The 27,867-nt window shown below is 43.0% G+C and overlaps 1 protein-coding gene across 1 annotated transcript in view; it reads right to left on the bottom strand.

Annotated features, from left to right (window-relative positions):
- mrpl45 (mitochondrial ribosomal protein L45) overlaps nucleotides 1-27,271 on the bottom strand; it is a 54,943-nt gene extending 27,672 nt beyond the window's left edge. The window contains exons 1-3 of the mRNA XM_072249270.1: nucleotides 27,180-27,271; nucleotides 25,380-25,581; nucleotides 13,334-13,451 (exon numbers count right to left, since the gene is read on the bottom strand). Of these exons, the coding sequence (XP_072105371.1) occupies nucleotides 13,334-13,451; nucleotides 25,380-25,581; nucleotides 27,180-27,254 (395 nt within the window). The 5' untranslated portion in view covers nucleotides 27,255-27,271. The remainder of the gene's footprint in view (nucleotides 1-13,333; nucleotides 13,452-25,379; nucleotides 25,582-27,179) is intronic.
- Nucleotides 27,272-27,867: the final 596 nt, after the last annotated feature.

Raw genomic sequence — 27,867 nt, 5'->3', positions numbered from 1 at the left:
GTTATCAGACTCTGGAATGGACCTCTTGTACAATAAGATGGATTCTTGGCCTCACAATCTACCTCGTTATGATCTTGCACTCTATCGCTATCTGCACTCCACTTTTTTGATAGCTTTTATACTTTATTCTCCATTATTATTGTTTTATCTCATTCTAGCTCATTGCACTGTGTATTGATTTGATCTGTATAAATAGTATGCCAGACAAGAATTTCACTGCATCTTGGTTCAGAGGATGATCCCAAAATGAAAGGGTTAATGTAAGAGCATTTGATGACTCTGGGCCTGTAATCACTGGAGTTTAGAAGAATGAGTTGGGGGGGGGGTATCTCATTGAAACCTGCCGAGACAGTGCGAATGTGCGAGGGATGTTTCCTATGGTGGGGGAGTTCATGACTGGGGTCACAGCCTCAGAATAGAAGGACGCCCCCTTTAGAACAGAGATGAAGAGGAATTTCTTTAACTGGGGGTGGCAAATCTATGGAATTCATTGCCACAGACGGCTATGGAGACCAAGTCATTGGGTATATTTGAAGCTGAGGTTGATAGGTTCTGGATTAGTAAAGGTGTCAAAGGTTATGGGCAGAAGGCAGGAGAATGGGGTTAAGAAGGGTGATAAATCAGCGAAGCAGACTCGATGGGCCGAATGACCTAATCCTGCTTCTACTGTATGTCTTATAGTGTTATCAGGTGACTGGACAATGACCCCAGAGCAGATGGATTCTAGCCTTTGGTATCTACTATGGCTTAGGTGAAAAACACCACTATGATCAGTCTAAGGTAACTCCACACCAACACAAGTGATTCTACAAACGTTGGAAATCCAGGGCAACACCCACAAAGTGCCGCAGGAACTCAGCAGGTCAGGCAGCATCTATGGAGGAGAATAAACAGTTGACATTTCGGGCTGAGACCTTCCATCAGGATTGGAAAGCAACGGGGCAGAAGCCAGAATAAGAATGGGGGGGGGGGGGGGGGAAGGAAGGAGTACAAGCAGGTACGTGACAGGTAAGACCAGGTGAGGGGGCAGGTGGGTGGGTGGGGGAGTGATGAAGGGTCAGATAAATAAACCACCCATAATAAACCCAAGAGAGCTCTACACCAACTCCATTGCCCACCAGTGCTGCACTTTTACTTGCCTTAACTAACTTCAAACTCAGTATGTGAAATTAGCACAAATTAATTCTGAAAGTGGGACATTTCCCCCTGGAGTGAGATTGTCCAAAGTTATTTCTGGTCAACTGTAACAGCTGTATATAGATGACTTTATCTCAGTCTTCATGGTCCAAATCCAATGATAAAGCCATACGATCTATCTTAAAGATAAACTTCAAAGTAAATTTACTATCAAAGTACATATATGTCACCATATACAACTCTGAGATTTGTTTCTTGCGGGCATTCACAGTAGAACAAAGAAATACAACAGAATCAAGGAAAAAACTACACACAAAGACTGACAAACAACCAATGTGCAAAAGACAAACTGCAAATACAAAAAAACAAAGAATAAAAAAAAAGTAAATGAATAATACTGAGAACATGAGTTGCAAAGTCCTTGAAAGTCCTTGTGAAATCGGTTCAGAGTTAATTTGTTGTACGTGTTGTTTTGATCACAACCTGAATGCGACCCAAAATGAATCAGGTTTGTCCGTCTCTAGGTCATACTTGGCCATCTGTCTGCTTACACGACATTGGCTCAGGGATTTTATCTTGACTAGAATGTCTGCAAAGACCCCGTCTGACTTTTACGCCCACCTGAGAAGGCACACAAAGATGCCATTTGATTACTAAGGGCAGCTTTCTCTCATGATTGCCATTCTTATAACTCCCTGTCCCCAGAAGTGGAACTCCCTCTTCTCATTGTACCATCAGCGAGGAGGTACAGGAGCCTAAAGACACACACTCAATGTTTTAGCAACAGTTTCTTCCCCTCTGCCAATCGATTCCTGAATGGACAATATACTATACACTACCTCACTGATTTTGCTCTCTATTTCCCATTCAACCATACATGAATACCACCAAGTAAAGCAGTGTTAGTCTGGGGCCTAGGTGTAAAACACGGTACCAACAGTCACAGACAGCACACATAAGATATTAGTAAAATATAGTCAGACAAAAAAATATAGTCCAGGACCCTGAGTCCATGAATGTTGCGGCTGTCTGCAGTCGAACACAGTCCAGCTTGTTTTCAGTGAGTGAACACTGGGGGGCAGCACTGACTCCAGTATCGACACTGCAGCACACTGCCTCCAGCACTCTGGTGGAGTGCCTCACTCCAACACCTCCCCCCTCCAGCACTCTGGTGGAGTGCCTCAGGCTTGAGGCCTAGTCCTCGCCATGACCGAGGCTACACAACTACACTGTTTGCCAAAAAAAACGATGAATTGGACTTGCGGCACTCCATGCCACCAGTGTCCAATAGTGTCTTGCGATCACAAGAAAAGCAAACTAGACAATCAATTATGGTTAGACTGTGCACCTCTTTCGCACAGCGACACCTCCCTGTCGCAGGCAGCAGCACGATCCATACCAAGTCCAGCTCCTTCAGCTTCTCGGCCAAAGAGCAACTCGCTGATAGGGTAAACCTGCAGTACTTTAAGCTCAGAATATCCATCAGGGTCTTGCGATAGTACAAAATATGTTTTAAAAAGATAAAAACACCTTTGCTTGAAGGTGCTGCATCCAAGTGGGCTGCCATCTTACTGGAAATTTGAATTACATATTTAATTTTTATCTACATACATCTTGTAATTTATAGTATCTTTTATGTAATGCTGGCACAAAACATTAAATTTCCTCACATACAGTACTGTGCAAAACTCTCAAGCACACATATATATATATATATATATATATATATATATATATATATATATCTAGAGTGCCTAAGACTTTGCACAGTACTGTAGGAAGTTTACGTATTGCACTGTACCGCTGCCACAAAAAAAAACAAATTTCATGACATATGTGAGTGATTCTGATACGGGTCTGTATTGTGGACTGAGAATGGGAAGGGGGCAGGGAGAGGGGAATCATGGTTGGGAAAAGGGGGAGGGAGAGGGAAGCACCAGAGAGACATTCTGTAATGATCAATAATCCGATTGTTTGGAATCACATGACCTTGCTTGGTGAGTCAGGAATGGGTGTGTCTACACCCCCCGACCCCTGGCTCTCCTTCTCTGCCACCTGTCGCACACCTCTCCCACGATGCCCCACCCTCACCATTCCCAACTTCCTTTGCTCCTGCCAGATTTACAAACTCCTTCTCCACTCCACATTGACAAATATAGCACTGTGTAAAATCCTTAGGCATCCGAGCTATATGTATATGCCCAAGAGTTTTGCACAGTACTGGATGTCAGTGGTAATACACCTGACTTTGATTCTTGCACTTCCTTAGAGTCACAGGGTCATACAACAGAGAAACAGACCACTTGGCCCATTGAGTTCATGCAGAGCATCACTAATCCTACATTAATCTCATTTATTAAAATTCTCCCCATATTCCAACCAGCTCCAGTCAGAAATCCTCCACTCACTTATACACAAGGAACTGATTACAGTGGCCAATGCACCTACGGTTCACGCTTTGGAATGTCGGAGACACCTAGGAGATAACATCAGAGAGGGACAAGGGGATGGGAAATGGTGAAGGGGGGTGGAGGCATTACTGGAGGTTTGAGAAATCGATGATAGCTCCTTGCCCATTATCGCCTCCCTCTGTTGCTCCTCCCCCTCCCCTTTCTTCCATGGTCTTCTGTCTCTTTCAGCAATCAACTTCCTAGTTCTTTGCTTCATCCCTTCCCCTCCAGGTTTCACCTATCGCCTGGCGTTTTTCTCTCCCCTCCCCCCACCTTTCTTTCTTTTTAAACCTTTTTATTGAATGAGTATACAAAGGGTAAACCACAAAGGCACTAATACACTGTTAGAAATTACAGGAGATATTAATACAGAAGAAAAAATTGATACAAACAGTGCAATTTAAACATAAAATAATATGGTAAAATAATAGTATACTAATTTTTATATATATATATATATATATATATATATATATATATATATATATATATATATATATATCTCAATAGAGAAAAGGAAAAAAACCCCAAAAAAAGACCCCCAAAAAAACCCACCGTGCAACTAAACTAAAAGCAAAGCAAAGCGATGGGCTAACTTGGAACCAAATAGAGTTAAAGAACTTAAAATCACGTCCTCAAACCCGACCTCCATTAAAAACAGTAAAAAAAAAGGCAAGAAGGGAATATAAATATGGAACAAAAGAGAAAAAAAATTACATTAAATGAAAATATTGAATAAAAGATCTCCAGGTCTGTTCAAATTTAAGTGAGGAATCATAAAGATTACTTCTAATATTCTCCAAATTTAAGCATAATATCGTCTGAGAAAACCAAAAAAAGGTAGTTGGAGCATTAGGCTCTTTCCAATGTTGTAAGATACATCTTTTCGCCATTAAAGTAAGAAATGCAATCATTCTACGGGCTGAAGGAGAAAGATTACTGGAAATTTTAGGTAATCCAAAGATAGCAGTAACAGGATGAGGAGAGATATCTATATTCAATATCTTTGAGATAATATTAAAAATATCTCTCCAAAAAGTTTCCAGAGTAGGACAAGACCAAAACATATGAGTTAAAGAGGCTATCTGCCCCGGACATCTATCACAAAAAGGATTAATATGAGAATAAAAACGAGCTAATTTATCTTTGGACATATGTGCTCTATGAACAACTTTAAATTGAATTAGGGAATGTTTAGCACAGATAGAGGAAGTATTGACTAATTGTAAAATCTGCCCCCAGTCATCCACAGAAATAATAGAACCCAATTCTTGTTCCCAATCTGACCTAATCTTATCAAATGGAGCTTTCCTAAGTTTCATAATAATATTATAAATAATAGCCGTTACACCTTTCTGACATGGATTAAGGTTAATTATAGTATCTAAAATATATGTAGGAGGTAGCGTCGGAAAGGAACAGAGTATAGTACTTAGGAAATTTCTAACTTGGAGATATCTAAAAAAATGTATTCTTGGTAAATTATATTTATTAGATAATTGTTCAAAAGACATAAGGGAACCATCTAAAAATAAATCCAAAAACCATGAAATACCCTTTGTCTTCCAAATTTGAAACGCACGATCCGTGAAAGAGGGAGGAAAAAATGTTACCTAAAATAGGGATCGCTAGCCCAAAATGGTTGAGATCAAAAAATTTTCTGAATTGAAACCAAATACGCAAGGTATATTTAACTATCGGGTTAGAGACCAGTTTGAGGCGTTTCAAATCAAAAGGAAGAGAGGAACCTAAAATAGAGTCAAGTGCATAGCCCTGAGCAGATTGTAATTCCAATACTACCCATTTAGGAATAGATAGTGTATCTTGGTCAGGTGACCAAAATTTCATATGTCGAATATTAATTGCCCAATAATAGAATCTAAAGTTAGGTAATGCTAAACCTCCATCTCTCTTGGCTTTCTGTAAATGTATTTTATCCAGTCTTGGGTTTTTATTTTGCCAAATAAATGAGGAAATTTTAGAGTCAACTTTATCAAAAAAAGATTTTGGAACAAAAATTGGTAATGCCTGAAATATATATAAAAATTTTGGCAGAATAAACATCTTAACTGCATTAATACGACCAATCAAAGTTAAATATAAAGGAAACCATTTAGATGAAAGTTGAATAATATGGTCAATTAAGGGTAAAAAGTTAATCTTAAATAAATCTTTGTATTTACAAGTAATTTTAATCCCAAGAGATGAGAAATAATTATTAATCAATTTAAACAGAAAGTTATGATACAAGGGAAGTTATTTATTAATCGGAAAAAGTTCACTCTTACTAAGGTTTAATTTATAACCTGAAAAAAGACTAAATTGTGCTAATAAATCTAAAGCAGCAGGGATAGATTTTTGAGGATTAGAAATATATAAAAGTAAGTCATCAGCATAGAGTGATATTTTATGGGACTTTAAGCCCCGAGTTATCCCAGTAATATTTGGAGATTCTCCAATGGCAATTGCAAGAGGTTCTAATGTAATATCAAATAATAAAGGACTAAGAGGACAACCTTGTCGAGTACCTCGAAAAAGAGGGAAAAAAGGTGAGCTTAAAGAGTTAGTACGGACCGAGGCCACAGGAGAATGATATAACAATTTGATCCAGGGTATAAATTTCGAGCTAAAATTCAACCTTTCAAGCACCTTAAATAAGTAAGGCCATTCTACTCTATCAAAAGCTTTTTCAGCATCTAAAGAGATAACACACTCAGGAACATTTTGTGAGGGGGTATAAACAATATTTAACAGTGTGCGAATGTTATAGAAAGAGTAACGACCTTTAATAAAACCCGTTTGGTCTTCCGAAATAATAAAAGGGAGTACTTTTTCTAATCTGTTTGCTAATAATTTAGAAAAAATTTTAGAATCAACATTTAATAAAGATATTGGTCTATAAGATGCACATTGAGCAGGATCTTTATCCTTCTTTAATATTAGAGAGATTGATGCTCTATTGAAAGATTCGGGAAGTTTACCAAGTTTTAATGAAGCCTCCAAAACCCTACAGAACCAAGGGATTAATGAAGGTGCAAAAAACTTATAAAATTCCACGGTAAACCCATCAGGGCCAGGAGCTTTCCCCAGGTTCATAGAGGAAATAACATTCTTAATCTCATCAGTAGTAATGGGAGTATCAAGCATAGAAGACATATCCTGTGAAATCTCAGGGAAATCTAGGTTATCTAAAAAGTCATTCATATATTTAGAGTCTCGTAAAGACTCAGATTGATATAAGGAAGAATAAAAATCAAAGAAGGTTTGATTGATCTCCGCATGATCAAATATCAGTCGATCATTTTGATTATAAATCTGATTAATTTGAGATTTAGTATAATTAGACTTCAGTTGGTTAGCCAACAGTTTACCAACTTTGTCACCGTGTACATAAAATTCACTTCTTGTTTTCTTTAATTGGTTTACAATCGAGGACGAAAGTAATAAACTATGTTCCATTTGAAGTTCAGTTCTTTGTTTATACAGCTCCTCAGAGGGAGCTGTAACATATTTCTTATCAATTTCCTTAATCTTGTCCACAATTACCAACTCCTCCTGCTTCAACTTCTTCCTCAAAGCAGCAGAATACGAGATAATCTGACCACGAATATAAGCTTTAAAAGTATCCCAAAGAATGTTCACAGAAATATCCTCTGTGTAGTTGATTGTAAAAAAGAAATCAATCTGTTCATTCATAAAGTTAACAAAATCCGAGTCCTGAAGCAGCAACGAATTAAAACACCATTGTCTATTATTTTGTGTATTGGCCTGAATTTTAATAGAAAGCTTAAGTGGAGCATGATCCAAAATGGTTATAGAGTCATAATCACATTTAATCACTGAAGAGATAAGCTGAGAGTCAATAAAAAAATAATCAATTCTTGAATAGGAATGGTGAACATGTGAAAAAAAAGAAAAATCTTTTTCCTGAGGATGCAAAAAACGCCAAATGTCCTTCGACCCAGAATCAGAGAGGAATGAGTTAATCAAAGTTGCAGATTTATTGGGTAAGGTCCGTAGAGGAGCCGAACGGTCCAAAACTGGAGATAAGCAAGTATTAAGATCTCCGCCCCAGATCAATGAAAACTCATTCAAATTCGGGAACTGATTGAATAATGATTTATAAAATTCCGGATAGTCCATATTGGGAGCATAAACATTAACCAAAACTACCTTTTTATTAAATAGTAGACCACTAACCAGTAGAAGTCTACCATTCGGATCAGAAATAATATCATGTTGTATAAGAGTAACTGAGGAGTCTATAAAAATAGAGACACCTCGAACCTTAGCGTTAGAATTCGAATGAAACTGTTGTTCCTTCCAGAACTTAAAAAAACGTAGTCTGTCCCCCCTCCGCACATGGGCCTCTTGTAAAAATAGAACATGTGCTTTAAAGTCTCCAGAATACTTTAAAAACTTTTTTCCTTTTAATAGGATGATTAAGACCATTAGTATTCCAGGAGACAAAATTAATAATAGACTCCATAAACCCTAAAGTCAACCCGCAAAAAAGAGGATTGACGATAGGTTCGACCCACGAACCGGGAAAGGGAACAGAACAAACCAGAGATAACGGGTAGGAGAACGCAACCAATGCTTCAGTAATGTAAATAGCCCAAGAAGAAAAAAACTAAAACGTGAAGCCCCTCCCACCACCCCCCACCCCATGACCTCAAGGCTAAATCTAAAGCAGACCTGCCAGAAAGAAGCAAGCACTAAAACTACCCCCATGACTTCCAATAGACGCTCACTAAAAAAAGTGTAAATATAAAAAAGATCAGCTAGTTATAAAACAGTAAAAGAATAAAAAAAGTAGAACAGTTAAGACAAACACGATATAAAACAGAGAAAAAGCCAGAAAATATAAAGAAAACCGTAACAGACCACAGACCCTATGATAACCAAAAAAAAAGAAACAAAATTATTAATATAAACTAGTTAGGAAAACCTACAGAAAAAAGTACATTTAAAGACTACGAAATTTAAGGTCTCAAAGGAAATACGCAAAATGATACTAAGGGAATAACCATCCAGAATCCCCAAGGAAAAAGGAATGACGCAGATAGAAAGAAAGTTTGGCAACCATATTAATTAATCAAAAATAAAGTTTTCTGCCCATATAAAGCAACCAAAAATTAAACCCGACAGATTCACAACCTCCGATCAAACAGAGATAATTAAAAATTACGATTAAGATATTGAAGGTGAAAATTGATCCAGATAACTCTGGGCATCCGATGGAGATTCAAAAAAACGAAGGGCTCCGTCAGGCGTACGAATCCTTAAACGCGCAGGGTAGAGCAGCGCTGGTTTTAAATCCATCTTGTAGAGTTCCGACATCACAGATCTGTAACGAACCCGTTGATCCCGAATCTGTTTGCTGAAGTCCTCCACGAATCGGAACTGAAGATCCAAAAAATCAATATAACCTTTAGATCGAACGAATCAAAACAGTTTCTCCTTGTCTTGAAAGTAATGAAAATGTAAAATGACATGTCGAGGTTTATCTGACTTAGACGAATATGATGGAACTCTGTGAGCCCGATCCAATAACAGTGGTTGGTCAGGAAATACGGTAGGAAATGCATCTTTTAAAAGTTGAGAAAAAAACTTTATAGGGTTGTCAGATTCAACAGCTTCACTAACACCAGTAATTCGAATATTCTGCCGTCACATTCTGGATTCTAAGTCAGAGTTTTTAAAAGTCAGAAAGTCCAGTTTTTTCTTCATTGAAGTAATTGTTTCTTCAAATTTCTCCATCTTGAGTTCATTTTGTTGCGTGGATTTTTGAAGATTAGATATAGCCGACTGATGTTCCGTGATAGATGTTTGCATTTTATCGATTGAATCAGCAATTTTCTGGAAATTAATTGAAATTTCCGCATGAATCAGCTCCGTTATAGAGGTTGAAATTTCCCTTTGAATTAGATCCGATATAGTTTTCAGAGTCAATGGTGGTTCAGTCAGAGGGAGATCGGTACCTTTCGGTCCAACCGGAGGTTTGCCGTCTTTCCCATTTTTTCCGTTCTTGGACATAGCAGACCTTAAAAGCATCTGAATATCAAAAAGCCCAATTTGTTTCAGATTATTGTAAAAGTCGATGCCTTAATGGTTAGTTAAATATAGCTGATCATAAGAAAAAAAACTCAGAGGTAATGGAGCGAGTCAAGAGCACGACTTCACTCCATGAGCTCTACCGGAAGTCCCCCACCTTTCAAATCTACTCCTCAGCTTTTTTTCCTCCAGTCCTGCCGAAGGGTTTTGGTTCGAAACATCCACTGTACTTTTTTCCATAGACACTACCTGGCCTGCTGAGTTCCTCCAGCATTTTGTGTCTGTTGCTCGGATTTCCAGTATCTGCATATTTTCTCTTGTTTGTGATTTGATTACTACTCTGTGAAGTCTCTTCCAGGGATGACTACGCTGAAGAAGTTTAAATCTTCCCTTCGACGGGAGTTCAGTGAAACCCTCTCTCACTGCTCCTGCGTTGTGATCCCTGCTGCTCTCCAACTCTTTGACACCGTGTGCTTACCCAGACCTGCTGGTTGTGGACTGCAGGAGAAATGGAGACAGGCTAACCCCTATTGATGTCAATGGATCTGGAGTTGAGAGGGTGAACAGCTTTAAGTTCCTCACATACACATCACCAAGGATCTCACGTGGTCTGTACATACCGGCTGCGTGGTGAAAAAAGCACAACAGCACCTCTTTCACCTCAGATGGTTGAAGAAGTTTGTTCTGGGCCCCCAAATCCTAAGAGCTTTCTATAGGGGCACAATTGAGAGCATTCTGACTGGCTGCATCACTGCCTGGTATGGGAACTGTACTTCCCTCAATCGCAGGACCCTGCAGAGAGTGGTGCAGACAGCCCAGCGCATCTGTAGTTGTGAACTTCCCATGCTTCAGGACATTTACAAGGTCAGGTGTGTAAAAAAAAAAAAAGGCCCAAAGGATCATTGGAGACCCGAGTCACCCCAACCACAAACAATTCCAGCTGCTACCATCGGGAAACAGTACTGCAGCATAAAAGCCAGGACTAACAGGCTCCAGGACAGCTCCTTCCACCAGGCCATCAGACTGCTTAATTCACGCTGATACAATTGTATTTCTATGTTATATTGACTGTCCTGTTGTACGTACCATTTATTACAAATTACTATAAATTGCACATTGCACAAACGTAACGTAAAGATTTTTACTCCTCATATAGATGAAGGATGTAAGTAATAAAATCAATTCAATTGGATTGCGTCAAACATCCATTATAGGCTTACTGACTCCAAAAGTTGCGTCAGCCACCCGCCCTCCTACTCTGCCCCGTTAAGGATCCCATTCCATTCTTTCAGCTCTATTTAAAACATCTCAAGAGATATTACCTTTGTCCTATCCACTCCATCATCCCTGCCACTTGAAACAACTTGTTTTCTGTTTGTGACTTCCAGTCAAACTGAAACGTTAACACTGTTTCTCTTTCCATGTTCTCTGTTTCCAGCATTTTCCATTTTTATTTCAGATTTCCAGTATCTACAGTTTCTTGTATCTCCGACATTGTGACTCACCATAAACCACTGTATGACCCAAGATATCTGAAGTTTCCAAATTTCCATTTCACATTTCCATTGTGAAATGTTACTTTTGGCATTGACGTGCCATGAACCAGCGAGAATAGTCAATTTAACATCTCAAGTGCAAGGAATGAACTTGGGAGTGCAGCCCTTCTCGGCACTACAGTCTTACTGTTACTTCCAAGCTTAGCTAGATGTAAATTGAAGCCCACGTTCATCAGACCATAAGACAGAGGAGCAGAATTAGGCCATTTGGCCCATTGGGTCAGCTCTGCCATTCTATCATGGCTGATTTATTATCCCTCTCAACCCCATTCTCCTGTCTTCTCCCTGTAACCTTTGACACGCTGATTAATCAAGAGCCTATTAACCTCCACTTTAAATATACTCAACACCTTGACTTCTATAGCTTTCTGTGGCAATGAATTTGACAGATTCACACTTTCTGGCTAACGAAATTCCACCTCATCTCTGTTCTAAAGAGAGGTAATTGTATTCTGAGGCTGTTCCCTCTGGTCCTAGACTCCCCCACTATAGGAAACATCCTTTCCACATCCACTCTATCTGTGCCCTCTGGTCCCAGATTCTCCCACTATAGGAAACATCCTCTCCACATCCACTCTATCTGTGCCCTCTGGTCCTAGACTCCCCCACTATAGGAAACATCCTCTCCACATCCACTCTATCTGTGTCCTCTGGTCCCAGACTCCCCCAGCATAGGAAACATCCTCTCCACATCCACTCTATCTGCGTCCTCTGGTCCTAGACTCCTCCACTATAGGAAACATCCTCTCCACATCCACTCTATCTGTGTCCTCTGGTCCCAGACTCCCCCAGCATAGGAAACATCCTCTCCACATCCACTCTATCTGTGTCCTCTGGTCCTAGACTCCCCCAGCATAGGAAACATCCTCTCCACATCCACTCTATCTGTGTCCTCTGGTCCTAGATTTCTCCACTATAGGAAACATCCTCTCCACATCAACTCTATCTGTGCCCTCTGGTCCTAGACTCCCCCACTATAGGAAACATCCTCTCCACATCCACTCTATCTGTGTCCTCTGGTCCTAGACTCCCCCACTATAGGAAACATCCTCTCCACATCCACTCTATCTGTGTCCTCTGGTCCTAGACTCCCCCACTATAGGAAACATCCTCTCTACATCCACTCTATCTGTGCCCTCTGGTCCTAGACTCTCCCACTATAGGAAACATCCTCTCCACATCCACTCTATCTGTGCCCTGTGGTCCTAGACTCCCCCACTATAGGAAACATCCTCTCCACATCCACTCTATCTGTGTCCTCTGGTCCTAGACTCCCCCATTATAGGAAACATCTTCTCCACATCCACTCTATCTGTGTCCTCTGGTCCTAGACTCTCCCACTATAGGAAACATCCTCTCCACATCCACTCTATCTGTGTCCTCTGGTCCTAGACTCCCCCAGCATAGGAAACGTCCTCTCTACATCTACTCTATCTGTGTCCTCTGGTCCTAGACTCCCCCACTATAAGAAACATACTCTCCATATCCACTCTATCTAGCCCTTTCAGTATTCAATAGGTTTCAATAAAATCCCCCCTCATTCTTCAAAACCCCAGTGAGTACATCAAATGCTCCCAATATGTTAACCCTTTCATTCCTGGGATCATTCTCAGAAACCTCCTCTAGACCCTCCCTTATTCTTCGATAAGGGGCCCAAAACTGTTCACAGTTCTCCAAATGTAGTCTGACTTGTGAAACAGGGCATCCTTGCTTTTATATTCTAGTTCTCTGGAAACGAATGCTAACAGTGAATGCACCAACTGAACCTGCAAGTTAACCTTTCGGGAATCCTGCACAAGGACTCTCAAGTCCCTTTGCACATGATCAGGATTCCCAGCAGTTATTTGAGTAGGAATCTGAAGTTCTCTTCAGGGTTTGTCTATTGGTGGGTCCTCAGGTGGCTGTAGAGGCTGAACTGGGACAAAGGTATTCTGGCCGTTCAGTACATTCTGGTGATGAAGAGGAACTGAACCAAGTTCATAAATGGAAGTCAGGTCCCCATCCTTCACTCCTTCAGTTACTCAGACAGTCTCAACCTCTATAATAAGCAGGAATCAAACACAAGAAAGCAGACTCTCAGAGCAAGGAAAAGTCATCCAATCAGTCATGATGGCGAAGGGGTGAGCAACTTACGCAAGCTGCGAGGCGGCAGTTTGCTTGACTTGCTCCATGCGCTGCTTCAGCCCTGCTTTTGTGAGCGTGGACATGCGGGCATCGCCCTCCGGTGGAACATACGGATCAAATATCCCGGCTGCAGGGAAAGAGGGAGGGAGGAACATGGTTAGCAGACACAAGACAAGCCCTCCCTCTGACGGAAGAGTGAACATCGATTTCTACCACCCAACCCATCTCCCTAAAATGTGTCCTGAATTTCCCAGGAATTCTTTTGGCTTCCTGCAGCCATTAAGAATTCCTGGGAAAAAATAAAGCAGAAAAATAAGTACCAAGAGGGCAAAATATTTCCTTCTAGCTTCTGCAGCTGATCCAAACCAGTCCAGAAAGTCAAAGCCAAGTTCATCGTCATAAACACAAGTACACGTATGCACACCTGGAAACATTCTTGCAGCAGCATCACAGACAAATAGCACAGTAAAGATTAGCTTTTAAAGATAGCTTACCTTCAGCTTTGTGTCAGTTAAGCTTCAGCACCTCCCCCCCCCCCAACAGGACATACCCTGTCACTGTTACCATCAGGGAGGAGGTACAGGAGCCTGAAGACACACACTCAGCGATTCAGGAACAGCTTCTTCCCCTCTGCCATCAGGGAGGAGGTACAGGAGCCTGAAGACATACACTCAGCAATTCAGGAACAGCTTCTTCCCCTCTGCCATCAGATTTCTGAATGGACATCGAACTCATGGACACTACCTCACAACCTTTTTTTTCTTTTTGCACTGCTTATTTAATTAAACTTCGTTTATGTATACACACACACACACACACACACACTCCTTACTGTAATTCTGTAATTTACAGTTTTAATTATATATTGCAATGTTCTGCTACTGCATAACAACAACTTTCACAACACAAGCTGTATATGAAACCTGATTCTGAAGTTTAATTGTCATTCAACCATACACATGAATACAGCCAAATGAAATCGCACTCACCTGGGGCCACAGTGCAAAATGCAGTACCAACAGTCACACACAGCACATATAATTATGATACTAGAAAAAGATACAGTTATAGCTCAAGTCCCTAAGTGTCATGGCCTGTAGTTTGATGGTGCATGGATGTTGTCCTGTCCCCACGTTTCTGCAAGAACAAGCCCACAGCAGTGCCTCATCTCACACAAGTGCAGCCACAGAGAACACCATCCAGTTTGCCTTCCATTGAGCGAGCACTGGAGGGCAGCACTGACAGGAGCCCCCAACCCAGCATGGACTCCAGCAGTACACAGCTAGCTCCAGTGTTTCCTTCACTCACTGGTGGCTGCAGTAGGCAACCCCTCACATGCACAGTTGCAAGACAAAGCTTGTGAACCCTTTGCAATTGCCTGGTTTTCTGCATTAATTACTCATCAAATGTCTGATCTTCATCTAAGTCACAATAATAGACAAACACAATCTGCCTAATACCACACAAACAATTGTACTTCTTCTCATCAATATTGAGTACACCATTTAAACAATCACAGTCTGGGTCCAAAAAAGTATGTGAACTAGAAGCTATTTGAGGTCAGGTGTTCTAATCAATGAGATGAGATTGGAGGTGTGGGTTGTAGAGGTGCCCCACCCTATAAAAAGACAAAGTCAGGTTACTGACAGAGCCTGCACAACTCAAGAAAGATCTGTTTATGTGCACCATGCCTCGATCAAAACAACTTTCAAAGGACCTTAGAAGGAGAATTGTAGAAAAGCATGAAACTGGAAAAGGCTACAAAAATATTTCTAAAGACATGAGTGTTCATCAGTTTACAGAAAGAGAATTTGTCCATAAATGGAGGGAATTCAGTACTGTTGCTGCTCTCCCTAGGGTGGGCGTCCTGCGAAGATCACACCAAGAGCACAACATGCGATGCTGAAAGAGGTGAAAAAGAACCCAAGGGTAACAGCAAGAGACCTGCAGGAATCTCTAGAACTTGCTAAAGTATTTCTTTGTGTGTCCATTATAAGAAAAACACTGAACAAGAATGGTGTTCATGGAAGGACACCACGGAGGAAACCCACTGCTCTCCAAAAAAAACACATTGCTGCACGTCTTAAGCTTGTAAAAGACCACCTGGATGTTCCACAATGCTTCTGGGACAATGTTCTGTGGACAGATGGACAAAAGTTGAACTTTTTGGCAGAAATGCACACCGCTATGTTTGGAGGAAAAGGGACACCACACACCAACACCAAAACCAACTCTGAAGTATGGTGGAAGCAGCATCATGGTTTGGGGCTGCTTTGCTGCCTCAGGGCCTGGACAGCTTGCAATCGTTGAGTGAACAATGAATTCAAAATTGAATCAAGACATTTTGCAGGAGAATGTCAGGGTAGCAGTCTCTTACCAGAAGCTTAACAGAAGTTGGATGTTGCAACAAGACACAACAGTAAATCAACAACAGAACGGTTTAAAAAGAAGAAAATTTGTGTTTTGGAATGGCCAAGTCAGAGTCCAGACCTTAACCCAATTGAGATGCTGTGGCATGGCCTGAAGGGGAATGTTCATGCAAGGTATTCCAGAGATAGTGATGAACTGAAACAGTTTTGAATGGAGAAATGGTCTAAAATTCCTCCTTGTCGTTGTGCAGGTCTGATCAGCAGCTACAGGAAACATTTGGTAGAAGTTATTGCTGCTAACGGAGGTTTTACCAGTTATTAAATACAATGGTTCACATACTTTTCCAGCCTGGACTGTGAGTGATTAAACAACGTGCTCAATAAAGACAAGAAAAGTACAATTGTTTGTGTGTTACTGGTTTAGGCAGATTGTGTTTGTCTATTGTTGTGACTTGGAGGAAGATCAGAACTCATTTTATGAGTAATTAATGCAAACCAGGTAATTGCAAAGGGTTCACAAACTTTTTCTTGCAACCGTATATCAAAACACTGAAACATACAGTAAAATGTATCGTTAGTGTAACAACCAACACAGTCCAAGCTGCAATGAAAAACTTACTTGCAGCAGCATCGCAGGCATATAGCATCAAGGACACAAATATTCTCTGCAGTCATGGGCAGAGCAGTTGCCATACCATGCCATGATCCATCGGATAGGATGCGCTCTCTGGGGCATTGATCAAAATCTGGTCAAGGTTAACAGGGACATGCCAAAGTTCTTTAACCTCCTGAGTTTCCTTGGCCATGGCTAGACCAGTACAGGCTATTTGGTGATGTTCACGCCTCTCAATATAAACTGAATGTCCTCCTTTGTGGTTGAACAAATCAACACTTGGCTGAAAGTTGTGTCCTTTGACCACTGGCTACTGCAGCAGTCTGATCTTCACCTCAACCAAATATGGGACATGTGTGCTTCTGGCACTAGCCACTAGATGGAGCAAGGGTCCCACAGCAGATTTTGACTTGCGTCCGTCAGCACGGACTCACTGCGGGCCTCGTTGCCAAGGGGAGATTTCCAACCTGCCCAAACTTTCCCCAAATCTACAAAAAAGTGAACATTAACCTCTGGGACACTGAAACAGAAAACCGTTGAAAACACAAACAAAATACAGTAATTTTCTCTGAACAGCTTTTAGCAATAAAAATGTGGGCAATCTTGAAAATAAAACTGTTTTAACAGCAGTCAAAAGTTAAAGTACAATTTTTATCGAACTACCTATATGTCACTATATACTGCCCTGAGCATTTACAGGAAAATAAAGAAATACAGTAGAACTTATGAGAAACTACAAAGACCAACAAACAACCAATATGCCAAATTACACAAATAATAAATACAGACATCCCACCTCTCCCGGAACTTCCGGGAGTCTCCCGTATATGAATACTGGCTCCCAGATGCCCGCAAATTATATACAATATCACGGAAATCAATTTTTTTGAGAGCGAGCGAGAGAAAAGCAAGAGAGAGAGCGACCGCGAGAGAGAGCGAGAGCAAGCGAGAGCGCTTGAGAGTGCGCCAGCGAGAGCGCGCCATGGCAGTGTTCCAAAAAAAATATATAAAATGTACGTCACCCCAGACTACCCTAAAGTGTACCCCTGCCTAATAGGGGTCAAAATGATGACAGTGTTGCTCGCTGTACTGTTTGCAACAGTGACTTTTCTATTGCCCATGGTGGGTTAAGACTGTAAAAGACATGTTGAGGTGAGTTTAACAGGTGTCATTTATTTATTAGCATAGCGAACGTTATTTGAACTAGCTGGCTGGCTGCTAAGGAGCTACTCTATTGCAGACATCCCACCTCTCCTGGAAGTCTCCCACAAATTGATGCTGCTACCTCCCTGAAATGAGTTTTTGCAGGGTGGGATGTCTGTAAATAGATAGATAGACAGATAACACTGAGAATGTGAATTGCAGACTCTTTGAAAGTGAGTCCATAGTTTTTGGAATCAACTCAGTGTTGAGATGAGTGAAGTTATCCACCTTGGTTTATGAGTCTGATGTTTGAAGGATAATAACTGTTCCTAGTGGTGTGGGACCTAAGGCTCCTGTAACTTCTTCCTGGTGGTAGCAGTGAGAAGAGAGTCAAATGTGTCATCTAGCACCCATCTCTCCTTTTTAATTGGCCGGAAGAAGGGAGGGAGGAGAGTTCTTTACATACATGGAATTATGATGTAGTGGCCATTACAGAGACTTGGCTGGCAGCAGGGCAGGAATGGATTCTCAATATTCCTGGATTTCAGTGCTTTAAAAGGGGTAGAGAGGGTGGAAAAAGGGGAAGAGGGGTGGCATTACTGGTCAGGGATACTATTACAGCTACAGAAAGGGTGGGTAATGCAGCGGGATCCTCTTTTGAGTCAATATGGGTGGAAGTCAGGAACAGGAAGGGAGCAGTTACTCTATTGGGGGTATTCTATAGGCCCCCTGGTAGCAGCAGAGATACAGAGGAGCAGATTGGGAGGCAGATTTTGGAAAGGTGCAAAAATAACAGGGTTGTTATCATGGGTGACCTTAACCTCCCTAATATTGATTGGCACTTGATTAGTACCAAGGGTTTAGATGGGGCAGAGTTTGTTAAGTGTGTCCAGGACGGATTCCTGTCACAGTATGTGGACAGGCCGACTAGGGGGAATGCCATACTAGATCTAGTACTAGGTAATGAACCGGGTCAGGTCACAGATCTCTCAGAGGGTGAGCATCTGGGGGACAGTGACCACCGCTCCCTGGCCTTTATAATTATCATGGAAAAGGATAGAATCAAAGAGGACAAGAAAATTTTTAATTGGGGAAGGGCAAATTATGAGGCTATAAGGCTAGAACTTGTGGGTGTGAATTGGGATGACGTTTTTGCAGGGAAATGTACTATGGACATGTGGTCGATGTTTAGAGATCTCTTGCAGGATGTTAGGGATAAATTTGTCCCAGTGAGGAAGATAAAGAATGGTAGGGTGAAGTAACCATGGGTGACAAGTGAGGTGGAAAATCTAGTCAGGTGGAAGAAGGCAGCATACATGAGGTTTAGGAAGCAAGGATCAGATGGGTCTATTGAGGAATATAGGGAAGCAAGAAAGGAGCTTAAGAAGGGGCTGAGAAGAGCAAGAAGGGGGCATGAGAAGGCCTTGGCGAGTATGGTAAAGGAAAACCCCAAGGCATTCTTCAGTTATGTGAAGAAAAAAAGGATGACAGGAGTGAAGGTAGGACCGATTAGAGATAAAGGTGGGAAGATGTGCCTGGAGGCTGTGGAAGTGAGCGAGGTCCTCAATGAATACTTCTCTTCTGTATTCACCAATGAGAGGGAACTTGATGACGGTGAGGACAATATGAGTGAGGTTGATGTTCTGGAGCATGTTGATATTAAGGGAGAGGAGGTGTTGGAATTGTGAAAATACATTAGGACGGATAAGTCCCCGGGGCCTGACGGAATATTGCCCAGGCTGCTCCACGAGGTGAGGGAAGAGATTGCTGAGCCCCTGGCTAGGATCTTTATGTCCTCGTTGTCCACGGGAATGGTACCGGAGGATTGGAGGGAGGCGAATGTTGTCCCCTTGTTCAAAAAAGGTAGTAGGGATAGTCCGGGTAATTATAGACCAGTGAGCCTTACATCTGTGGTGGGAAAACTGTTGGAAAAGATTCTTAGAGATAGGATTTATGGGCATTTAGAGAATCATGGTCTGATCAGGGACAGTCAGCATGGCTTTGTAAAGGGCAGATCGTGTCTAACAAGCCTGATAGAGTTCTTTGAGGAGGTGACCAGGCATATAGATGAGGGTAGTGCAGTGGATGTGATCTATATGGATTTTAGTAAGGTATTTGACAAGGTTCCACACGGGAGGCTTATTCAGAAAGTCAGAAGGCATGGGATCCAGGGAAGTTTGGCCAGGTGGATTCAGAATTGGCTTGCCTGCAGAAGGCAAAGGGTGGTGGTGGAGGGAGTACATTCAGATTGGAGGATTGTGACTAGTGGTGTCCCACAAGGATCTGTTCTGGGACCTCTACTTTTCGTGATTTTTATTAACGACCTGGATGTGGGGATAGAAGGGTGGATTGGCAAGTTTGCAGACGACACAAAGGTTGGTGGCATTGTAGATAGTGTAGAGGATTGTCAAAGATTGCAGAGAGACATTGATAGGATGCAGAAGTGGGCTGAGAAGTGGCAGTTCAACCCGAAGAAGTGTGAGGTGGTACACTTTGGAAGGACAAACTCCAAGGCAGAGTACAAAGTAAATGGCAGGATACTTGGTAGTGTGGAGGAGCAGAGGGATCTGGGGGTACATGTCCACAGATCCCTGAAAGTTGCCTCACAGGTGGATAGTGTAGTTAAGAAAGCTTATGGTGTGTTAACTTTCATAAGTCAAAGGATAGAGTTTAAGAGTCGCGATGTAATGATGCAGCTCTATAAAACTCTGGTTAGGCCACACTTGGAGTACTGTGTCCAGTTCTGGTCACCTCACTATAGGAAGGATGTGGAAGCACTGGAAAGGGTACAGAGGAGATTTACCAGGATGCTGCCTGGTTTAGAGAGTATGCATTATGATCAGAGATTAAGGGAGCTAGGGCTTTACTCTTTGGAGAGGAGGAGGATGAGAGGAGACATGATAGAGGTGTACAAGATAATAACAGGAATAGATAGAGTGGATAGCCAGCGCCTCTTCCCCAGGGCACCACTGCTCAATGCAAGAGGACATGGCTTTAAGGTGGGAAGTTCAAGGGGGATATTAGAGGAAGGTTTTTTTACTCAGAGTGTGGTTGGTGCATGGAATGCACTGCCTGAGTCAGTGGTGGAGGCAGACACACCAGTGAAGTTTAAGAGACTACTGGACAGGTATATGGAGGAATTTAAGTTGGGGGCTTATATGGGAGGCAGGGTTTGAGGGTCAGCACAACATTGTGGGCTGAAGGGCCTGTACTGTGCTGTACTATTCTATGTTCTACGTTCTATGTAATGAGCAGTGATGGTCCAGAAAGTGCATGTCCATGAAGCACAGGCACAAGACAGCAGCATCCATGATCAAGGACGCCTACCACCCAGGACATGTTCTCTTCTCACTGCTGCCATCAGGAAGGAGATACAGGAGCCTCAGGTCCCACACCACCAGGTTCAGGAACAGTTATTACCCCTCAACCTTCAGGCTCCTGAACCAGCATGGATAACTTCACTCACCTCAACACCGAACTAATTCCACAAGCTACAAACTCACATTCAAGGACTCGATAATAATTTAATAGATATTTATGAATTATTTGTTTCTCTTTCTGTACTTGTATAGTTTGTCATCTTTTGCACATTGGTTGTTTGCTTGTTCTTGTGTGCAGTTTGATTTTATTGTATTTATTTGTATTTACTGTGAATACCTGCAAGAAAATGTACCTCAGGGCTGTATATGGTGACATATAGATACTTGATAATAAATTTTCTTTGTACTTTGATCTTTGAAACAGGGAACCAGAATCAACAGAAATGTTCAATAAAGATATTGGCCATAAAGGGGAGGAGACTTGCATTTAAGATTCAATATTATTTGTCATTTCCAGTACACAAATGTAAAGGTGAATGAAATAATTGTAACTCTGGATTCGATGCAGCGTAAAAAAAACACAGTAAGATAAAAGAACACAATAATAATTTTAAAACACAATAAATATAAATACATATGGTAGTTTATATACTGTATCTACAGTGTTCGACTGTATCCACATATGGTTTGAATGATAATTAAACTTGATTTGCTTTGATTATACACATAGATTGATTGTATGTCCATAAACTGACGCTAGGCACAGGAGTGTCTGTACACAAGGTGACTCTGACAGGAAATGATAAAGAAGTGGTTAGGGGGGTTGTAGAGGTGTTGATCAGCCTCACTGCTTGGGAAATTCACTGGTTTTGAGTCTGGTGGTCCTGGTGTGGATGCTACGTAGCCTCCTCCACAATGGGAGTGGGACAAACAGTCCATGAAGAGGGTGGGTGGGATTTTTCATGATGTTACTGACCCTTTTACTGGCACCTTTCTGCATCGATGTCCTTGATGGCAGGTAGGCTGGTGCCAGTGATGCCACGGGCAGTTTGATTACCTATTGCAGTGCCTTCCTGTCTACCTGAGTCCAGTTTCTGTACCAAGCAGTGATACAGCTTGTTTGGATATCCTTTACTGCGCACCTGTAGAAGGACGCAAGACTGGAGAAGCCGCTGTGTCTCAGCGCACTGCCACGCTGAGAGAAACACCACCTCAAAGTCAACAGAGTACTTTTCAAAATGCACTGTCTGTTGTAGAGTAAGAAAGCTGCTGTCAATTTGTGCACAACAAACTCCCACTATAACAATGACCAAACAAATTGTTTCTTTTTCTTGTTCGTGATGCTGGTTGATGGACAAATATTGGCCAGAGTACTAGAAAGAATAAACCAAGGGACATGAGGGAGGGAAGGGTGAAATTGAGCTGGGTCAGTACAACATTGTGGGCCGAAGGGCCTTACTGTAGCAACACGCACAAAATGCTGAAGGAACTCAGCAAGTCAGGAAACATGGAGAGGAACAGTCAACGTTTCAGGCTGAGACCCTTTTAACAGGACTGGAAAGGAAGGAGGAAGAAGCCAGAATAAGACGGTGGGGGACGAGGTGCCAGATGATAGATAAGAGCAGATGGTTGAGGGGAGGGGTCATAGGATAGGTAGAAGAGATAAAGAACTGAAGGAGGAGGAATCTGAGAGAACAGGGGACCATGGAACTAAAGGATGGAGGAGGGAGGTGATGGGCAGTGAGAAGAGGAGGGGTAACAGGTGAGATAGAATGGAGAATGGAGAAAGACCTGGTTTCACCTATCACCTGCCAGCTTGTACTTAGACCCTTCATCGGGACTAGAAAGGAAGGGGCAGAAGCCAGATTACGAAGGTGGGGGGAGGGGAGGTGTAGAAGGTGGCGGGTGATGGGTGAGAGGCTAGATGGGTGGGCAGGGGAGGGAGAGATGAAGTGAGCTGGGAGGTGGGGCTATGCTGAGATGTTCAATGTTCCGTGTAATCAGCCCATGAGAGAGAGGGACAGAATTAGGCCATTCCGCCCATTGAGTTTGCTGTGATGGACCAGAATGCAAGCAGGGAAAAAGAATCAACAAAAACTTTCAGTAAAGATAGCGGCCATAAAGAAGTCGAGACTTGCTCCACCACGCCATCGTGGCAGATTTATTATTCCTCTCAACCCCAGTCTCCAAAGATCTATCAAACTCCACTTCAAACATACCCAATGACTTGGCCTCCACAGCCATCTGTGGAAACAAATTCTACAGATTCACCATCTACTGGCTAAATCAATTTCTCATTTTTGTTCTAAAGGGACGCTCTTTTATTCTGAGGCTGTGCCGTCTGGTCCTGGACTCCCCCCGCTTTGAAACAGTGCTGCAGAGTTTCTTACATTTATCCTAAATTCATCATCATTGTTATATGCTGTGTTGTATGACATGGGCGATCATGACCCCAGCCATTATCAATACCCTTCAGAGATTGTCTGCCTGGTGTCAGTGGTCACATAACCAGGCCTTGTGATCTGCACCAGCTACTCGTACGACCATCCACCACCTGATCCCACGGCTTCACGTGACCCTGATCGGGGGGCGAAGCAGGTGCTACACCTTGCCCAAGGGTGACCTGCAGGCTACACACCTCCTCCTTTGGCAAAAACATGCAGTATCTCCACCCCACCATCTGTTATCCTAAATTACCTTATCGGAATGACAACAGCTCCCTAGGTGCCGAACCCTGTACTGGAACGTTAACCTGTGTTTCTGTAGCTGTGGGTATGAGCTCTCATTTCAAGTCATGGGACCGCAATAAAAATCAGCCATAGTGTGGGATGTTGATGCGCAAAAGGAATGCATTGGGGTTGGGGTGTAATGGAGTGAGAGGAGCAGGAAAAGGGAGCAAAATGGCAAGGAATTTACTTGGACACGTTTAAAGATTAGCTTTCTTGTCACATGTACATTGAAACATAGTGAAACACAGTACTGTGCAAAAGTCTTTGTGTGTTGCTCCTTTTCGCGTCTTGTGGCGCATCAGGCAGAACTTTTTCCTGTTTCTTCAGCATTTCTGCCTGCTAAAGACTCAACACTCAACCCAGCACAGATGGAAACTGTGCAAGCAGCCAGCCGGATTCGAACCCGGGACCATTTGCCTTGAAGTCCAGTGCAGATGCCACCACACCACCAGCCAAAGTGTAAAAGTCTGAGGCACGTTTACTGTATAGCTAGAGTCCTTTTTGCACAGTACTATAGTAATTTTATGTATTGCACTGTACTGCTGCCGCAAAACAAACAAAAACTAATTTCATGATGTGTGAGTAATGATAAACCTGATTCTGATACGGGTCTGTATTGTGGACTGAGAGTGGGAAGGGGGCAGGGAGAGGGGAATCATGGTTGGGAAAAGGGGAAGGGAGAGGGGAGGGAGCAGGAAGCACCAGAGAGACATTCTGTAATGATCAATAAACCAAATGTTTGGAATCAAATGACCTTGCCTGGTGTCTCAGGGCTGGGTGTGTCTGCACCCCCCTCACCCCTGGCTCTCCTTCTCTGCCACCTGTCCCACACCCCTCCCACGGCGCTCCACCCTCGCCATTCCCAACATCCTTTGCTCCCACCAGATTCACAAACTTCTCTCCTCTCCACGATGTCAAATACAGTGCTGTACAAAGGGCTTAGGAACTTTAGCTATATATATATATATATATATATATATATATACACACACTGAAGACTTTTGCACAGGGCTGTACAGTGAAATGTGTGGTTTGCATCAATGACCACCACAGTGCAAGGGTTGTGCTGGGGGCAGGGCAGCTCGTAAGTGTTGCCACGCTTCCAGCGCCAGCATAGCATGCCCACAACCACAAACACCCAGCAGAAATCCACGCTGTCACGGAGAGAACATACAAACTCCTTGCAGAGAGCAGTGGAAATTGAACCCCCATCTAACAGCTGGCACTGAAAAGCATTATACTGACCACTGTGCTACTGTGGCACTGAGATACAGAACAAAAATCAGGCTATCATTGCAACATTCTGTGAATTTTTAGATAAGTTAACAAGCTAGGGTGGAGGAGCAAAACCTTATATTCCATCTGGGTAGCCTCCAACCTGATGGCATGAATATCAATTTCTCCTTCCAGTTAAAAAAATTTCCCTCCCCTCTCTTCTTCTATTGCCCACTCTGGGCTCTTAGCTCTTCTCACCAGTCTATCACCTCCCAGTGTCCCTCCTTCTTCCCTTTCTCTTATGGTCCACTCTCATCTCCTATCAGATTCCTTCCTCTCCAGCCCTTTACCTTTCCCACCCACCTGGCTTCACCTATCACCTTCTACCTATCCTCCTGCCCCCTCCCCCCACCTTTTTATTCTGTCATCTTTCCCCCTTCCTTTCCAGTCCTGAAGACGTTTCTCGGCCCGAAACATCAACTGTTTATTCATTCCAATAAATGCTGTCTGACCTGCTGAGTTCCTCCAGCATTGTGTGTGTTGCTTTGGATTTCCAGCATCTGCAGAATGCCTCGTGTTTATAACTTAGCTTGCCATTCAGCATTCTTCAATACCTCATGCATTGCAAGCCTGATGCCTGTGTTGGCAGCGACTGACCATCCATACCTGTACAGGATATGTTGATGGGTCTCTCCATGTACTGCTGCCGAACCACCAAGCCTGCAGCTCGCGCTCGTTTCTCGGGATCGACCGAGTCGTCCTGTTTACGGGGCGGAACATAATGCCTCTTCTTTGTTCGCACCAAAATCAGAGTGGCAGAAGCACACAGCTTAACAGGACTCAGCAGCGTTTGCAAACCCTGGACAACCTGTCAGGTAAACAAAGGTGTTTCCTGCATTAAAGCTCACATTAATTCTTCTCTGTGGACATATATGAAACATTAACACAAGAGATTCTGCACTTACTGGAAATCCATGAAAATGCTGGAGGAACCCAGCTTGCCAGGCAGCATCTAAAATAAACCTATTATTGGTCTTGATGAAGGGCCTCAGCCCAAAATATCAACTGTTTATTCCCCTTCATAGATACTGCCTGACTTGCCGAGTTCCTCCAGCATTTCGTGTGTGCTGCTCAGATACCCTACTAATTTCTCAGTTCCTGAGTTTCTTAGCATTTCCGAGAATCCCTCCCATCTATTCAACAATCTCTTTGCGCCCCTACCAGCAGGCGGAAGTTACCGTACCGTTGTTAGGATGGAAGACAGCTTCTTGCCCCAGTCTGGAAGACAACTGAATTCCCTGCCACCACCCAGGTCTCATCAGCAGTCCCGTTATACTGTTTACTTTTTAACTTGTGTCGTAAATGCACTTTATTATTTGTTAATTTATTTGCAGTAATATCACTTTATATGTTTGGTCTGGAGAAATGTTATGTTTTGTTCTATACATGTGTACGGTTGAATGACGATAAACCTGAACTTGATCAAGTCCATTCCTTCTAGACCCATATTTGAAAGAGCCTAGTTAAGTCTCTACCCAAATAATTGGTATAAAAATGCAAATCACTCAATGCCTCTATGCATTCAAAATGGAATGCTGTGAATGGGGATGGGGCGGCAGGAATCATCTATCAGTCTTTATAAAGTCATATCTCTAGGACAAGGACAGAAACTGTGCAAGTATCTGAGTGTGCAGTGTGTACAGCCTCTGTCAGAGGTTGGACAGAGATGGTGTATAAGTTGATCAGCCTACCACTATTCTCTACGCGGCGATCCCCACTGCCTTTCCCAAACCACAAGGTACGTCTGTTCACTGCCCACATCCCGTACTCACCCTGGGTCATACATCATCCCTCACTCACATAGTCCTGCCACTCGCCCCCACTCATACACGCATCCTCCTGGAACCGGCAACCTCTCCGAGTTCCACCCTTTTGATACCTGCAGACTCACTCCGACTTGCTAACTTCCAACCCCACACACACAGGTTTTCTGTTTTAGACCCTCCCCTCTTGTTTCCCCAACATTGTTTAACGCCATAGATCATTAAAAAGTGGTCCGTGGACTCTAGGTTGAGAACCCATGTCCTGTATCATTCCCCCTTTCCCAGAACTGCTAGTTCCCTGGTACCCCACCCCACTCCCTGGTCCCACTCTTTCAGAACTTGTAGATCATATCCACTAGTTCCCTTCTCCCCACAGACCGTCCCCTCCTAATACCACCCCGACCGACTCCCGCGTCCCCTTCCCCACTACCTGCCAGCTCCTCGCGCACATTTGTCCGGTCCCCCATTCGTTCCCCCCAAACCCGGACCTGAAGGTCACCCTCTCCGAGCCATTGTTTCCCCACCTCCGGTCCCTCATTCCAGACCTAGACCCCGGTCCCAACCGCGCCCCACAGATTCCTCCGACCCTTAGCTCATATTCTTCTCAGCTCCCGGAAACCCGTTTCCCGTCCCACCCCCAGACCTGGCAGCTGCCTCTCACTCCTCGCCCCAGCGGTGTCTCCACCGCCAGCAGCAACCGACCCATGGACGCAGCCATCTTCCCCGCCGAGCTGCCTGACGGGAAACAGGAGGTTCCTGACGCCGGCGGCGCGGAGCGCCCTCTCTGGTGAGAGTGCAGCATCACATGGATCAGGCCGCTCGGCCGCTCGGCCCCTCTGCCCCTCTACCTGTTCCACAGGCACAAGAAGCTGAAGATCTCAGATTTAAAGCAACACCGAGAAAGTTGGAGGAATTCAGGCAGCATCTGTGGAAGGAAGCCGACAGTCTACATTTCAGGTGGAAACACGTCATCTGATGCTGTCCAGAAGAAGGATCTCAAATGAAAACGTCAACTGTCCGTTTCCCTCTCCAAATACTGCCTTATTTACCGAGTTCCTCTGTGTTTTTTACTATCTTGATGTAGTTATGTAGGGTGTGATCTGCCTGGATGGCACACAAAACCATAAGACACAAGAAAAGAGCTTGGCCATTCATATCAGTACATGTGACAATATTAATACCAGCTTGTCCATGCCGACCAAGGTGCCAACCTGAGCTAGTTCTGTTTGCCTGAATTTGGCCCATGTCACTCTAAACTCTTCCTATCCGAGTACCTGTCCAATTGTATTTTAAGCATTGTAATTGTCCCTGCCACTAACACCCCCCTCCAG

This window comes from Mobula birostris, chromosome X, assembly GCF_030028105.1.
Source record: "Mobula birostris isolate sMobBir1 chromosome X, sMobBir1.hap1, whole genome shotgun sequence".
NCBI classification, from domain to species: Eukaryota; Metazoa; Chordata; class Chondrichthyes; order Myliobatiformes; family Myliobatidae; genus Mobula; species Mobula birostris.
The sequence above is the reverse complement of the archived record's forward strand: the minus strand, read 5'-3'. Positions and strand labels throughout refer to the sequence as shown.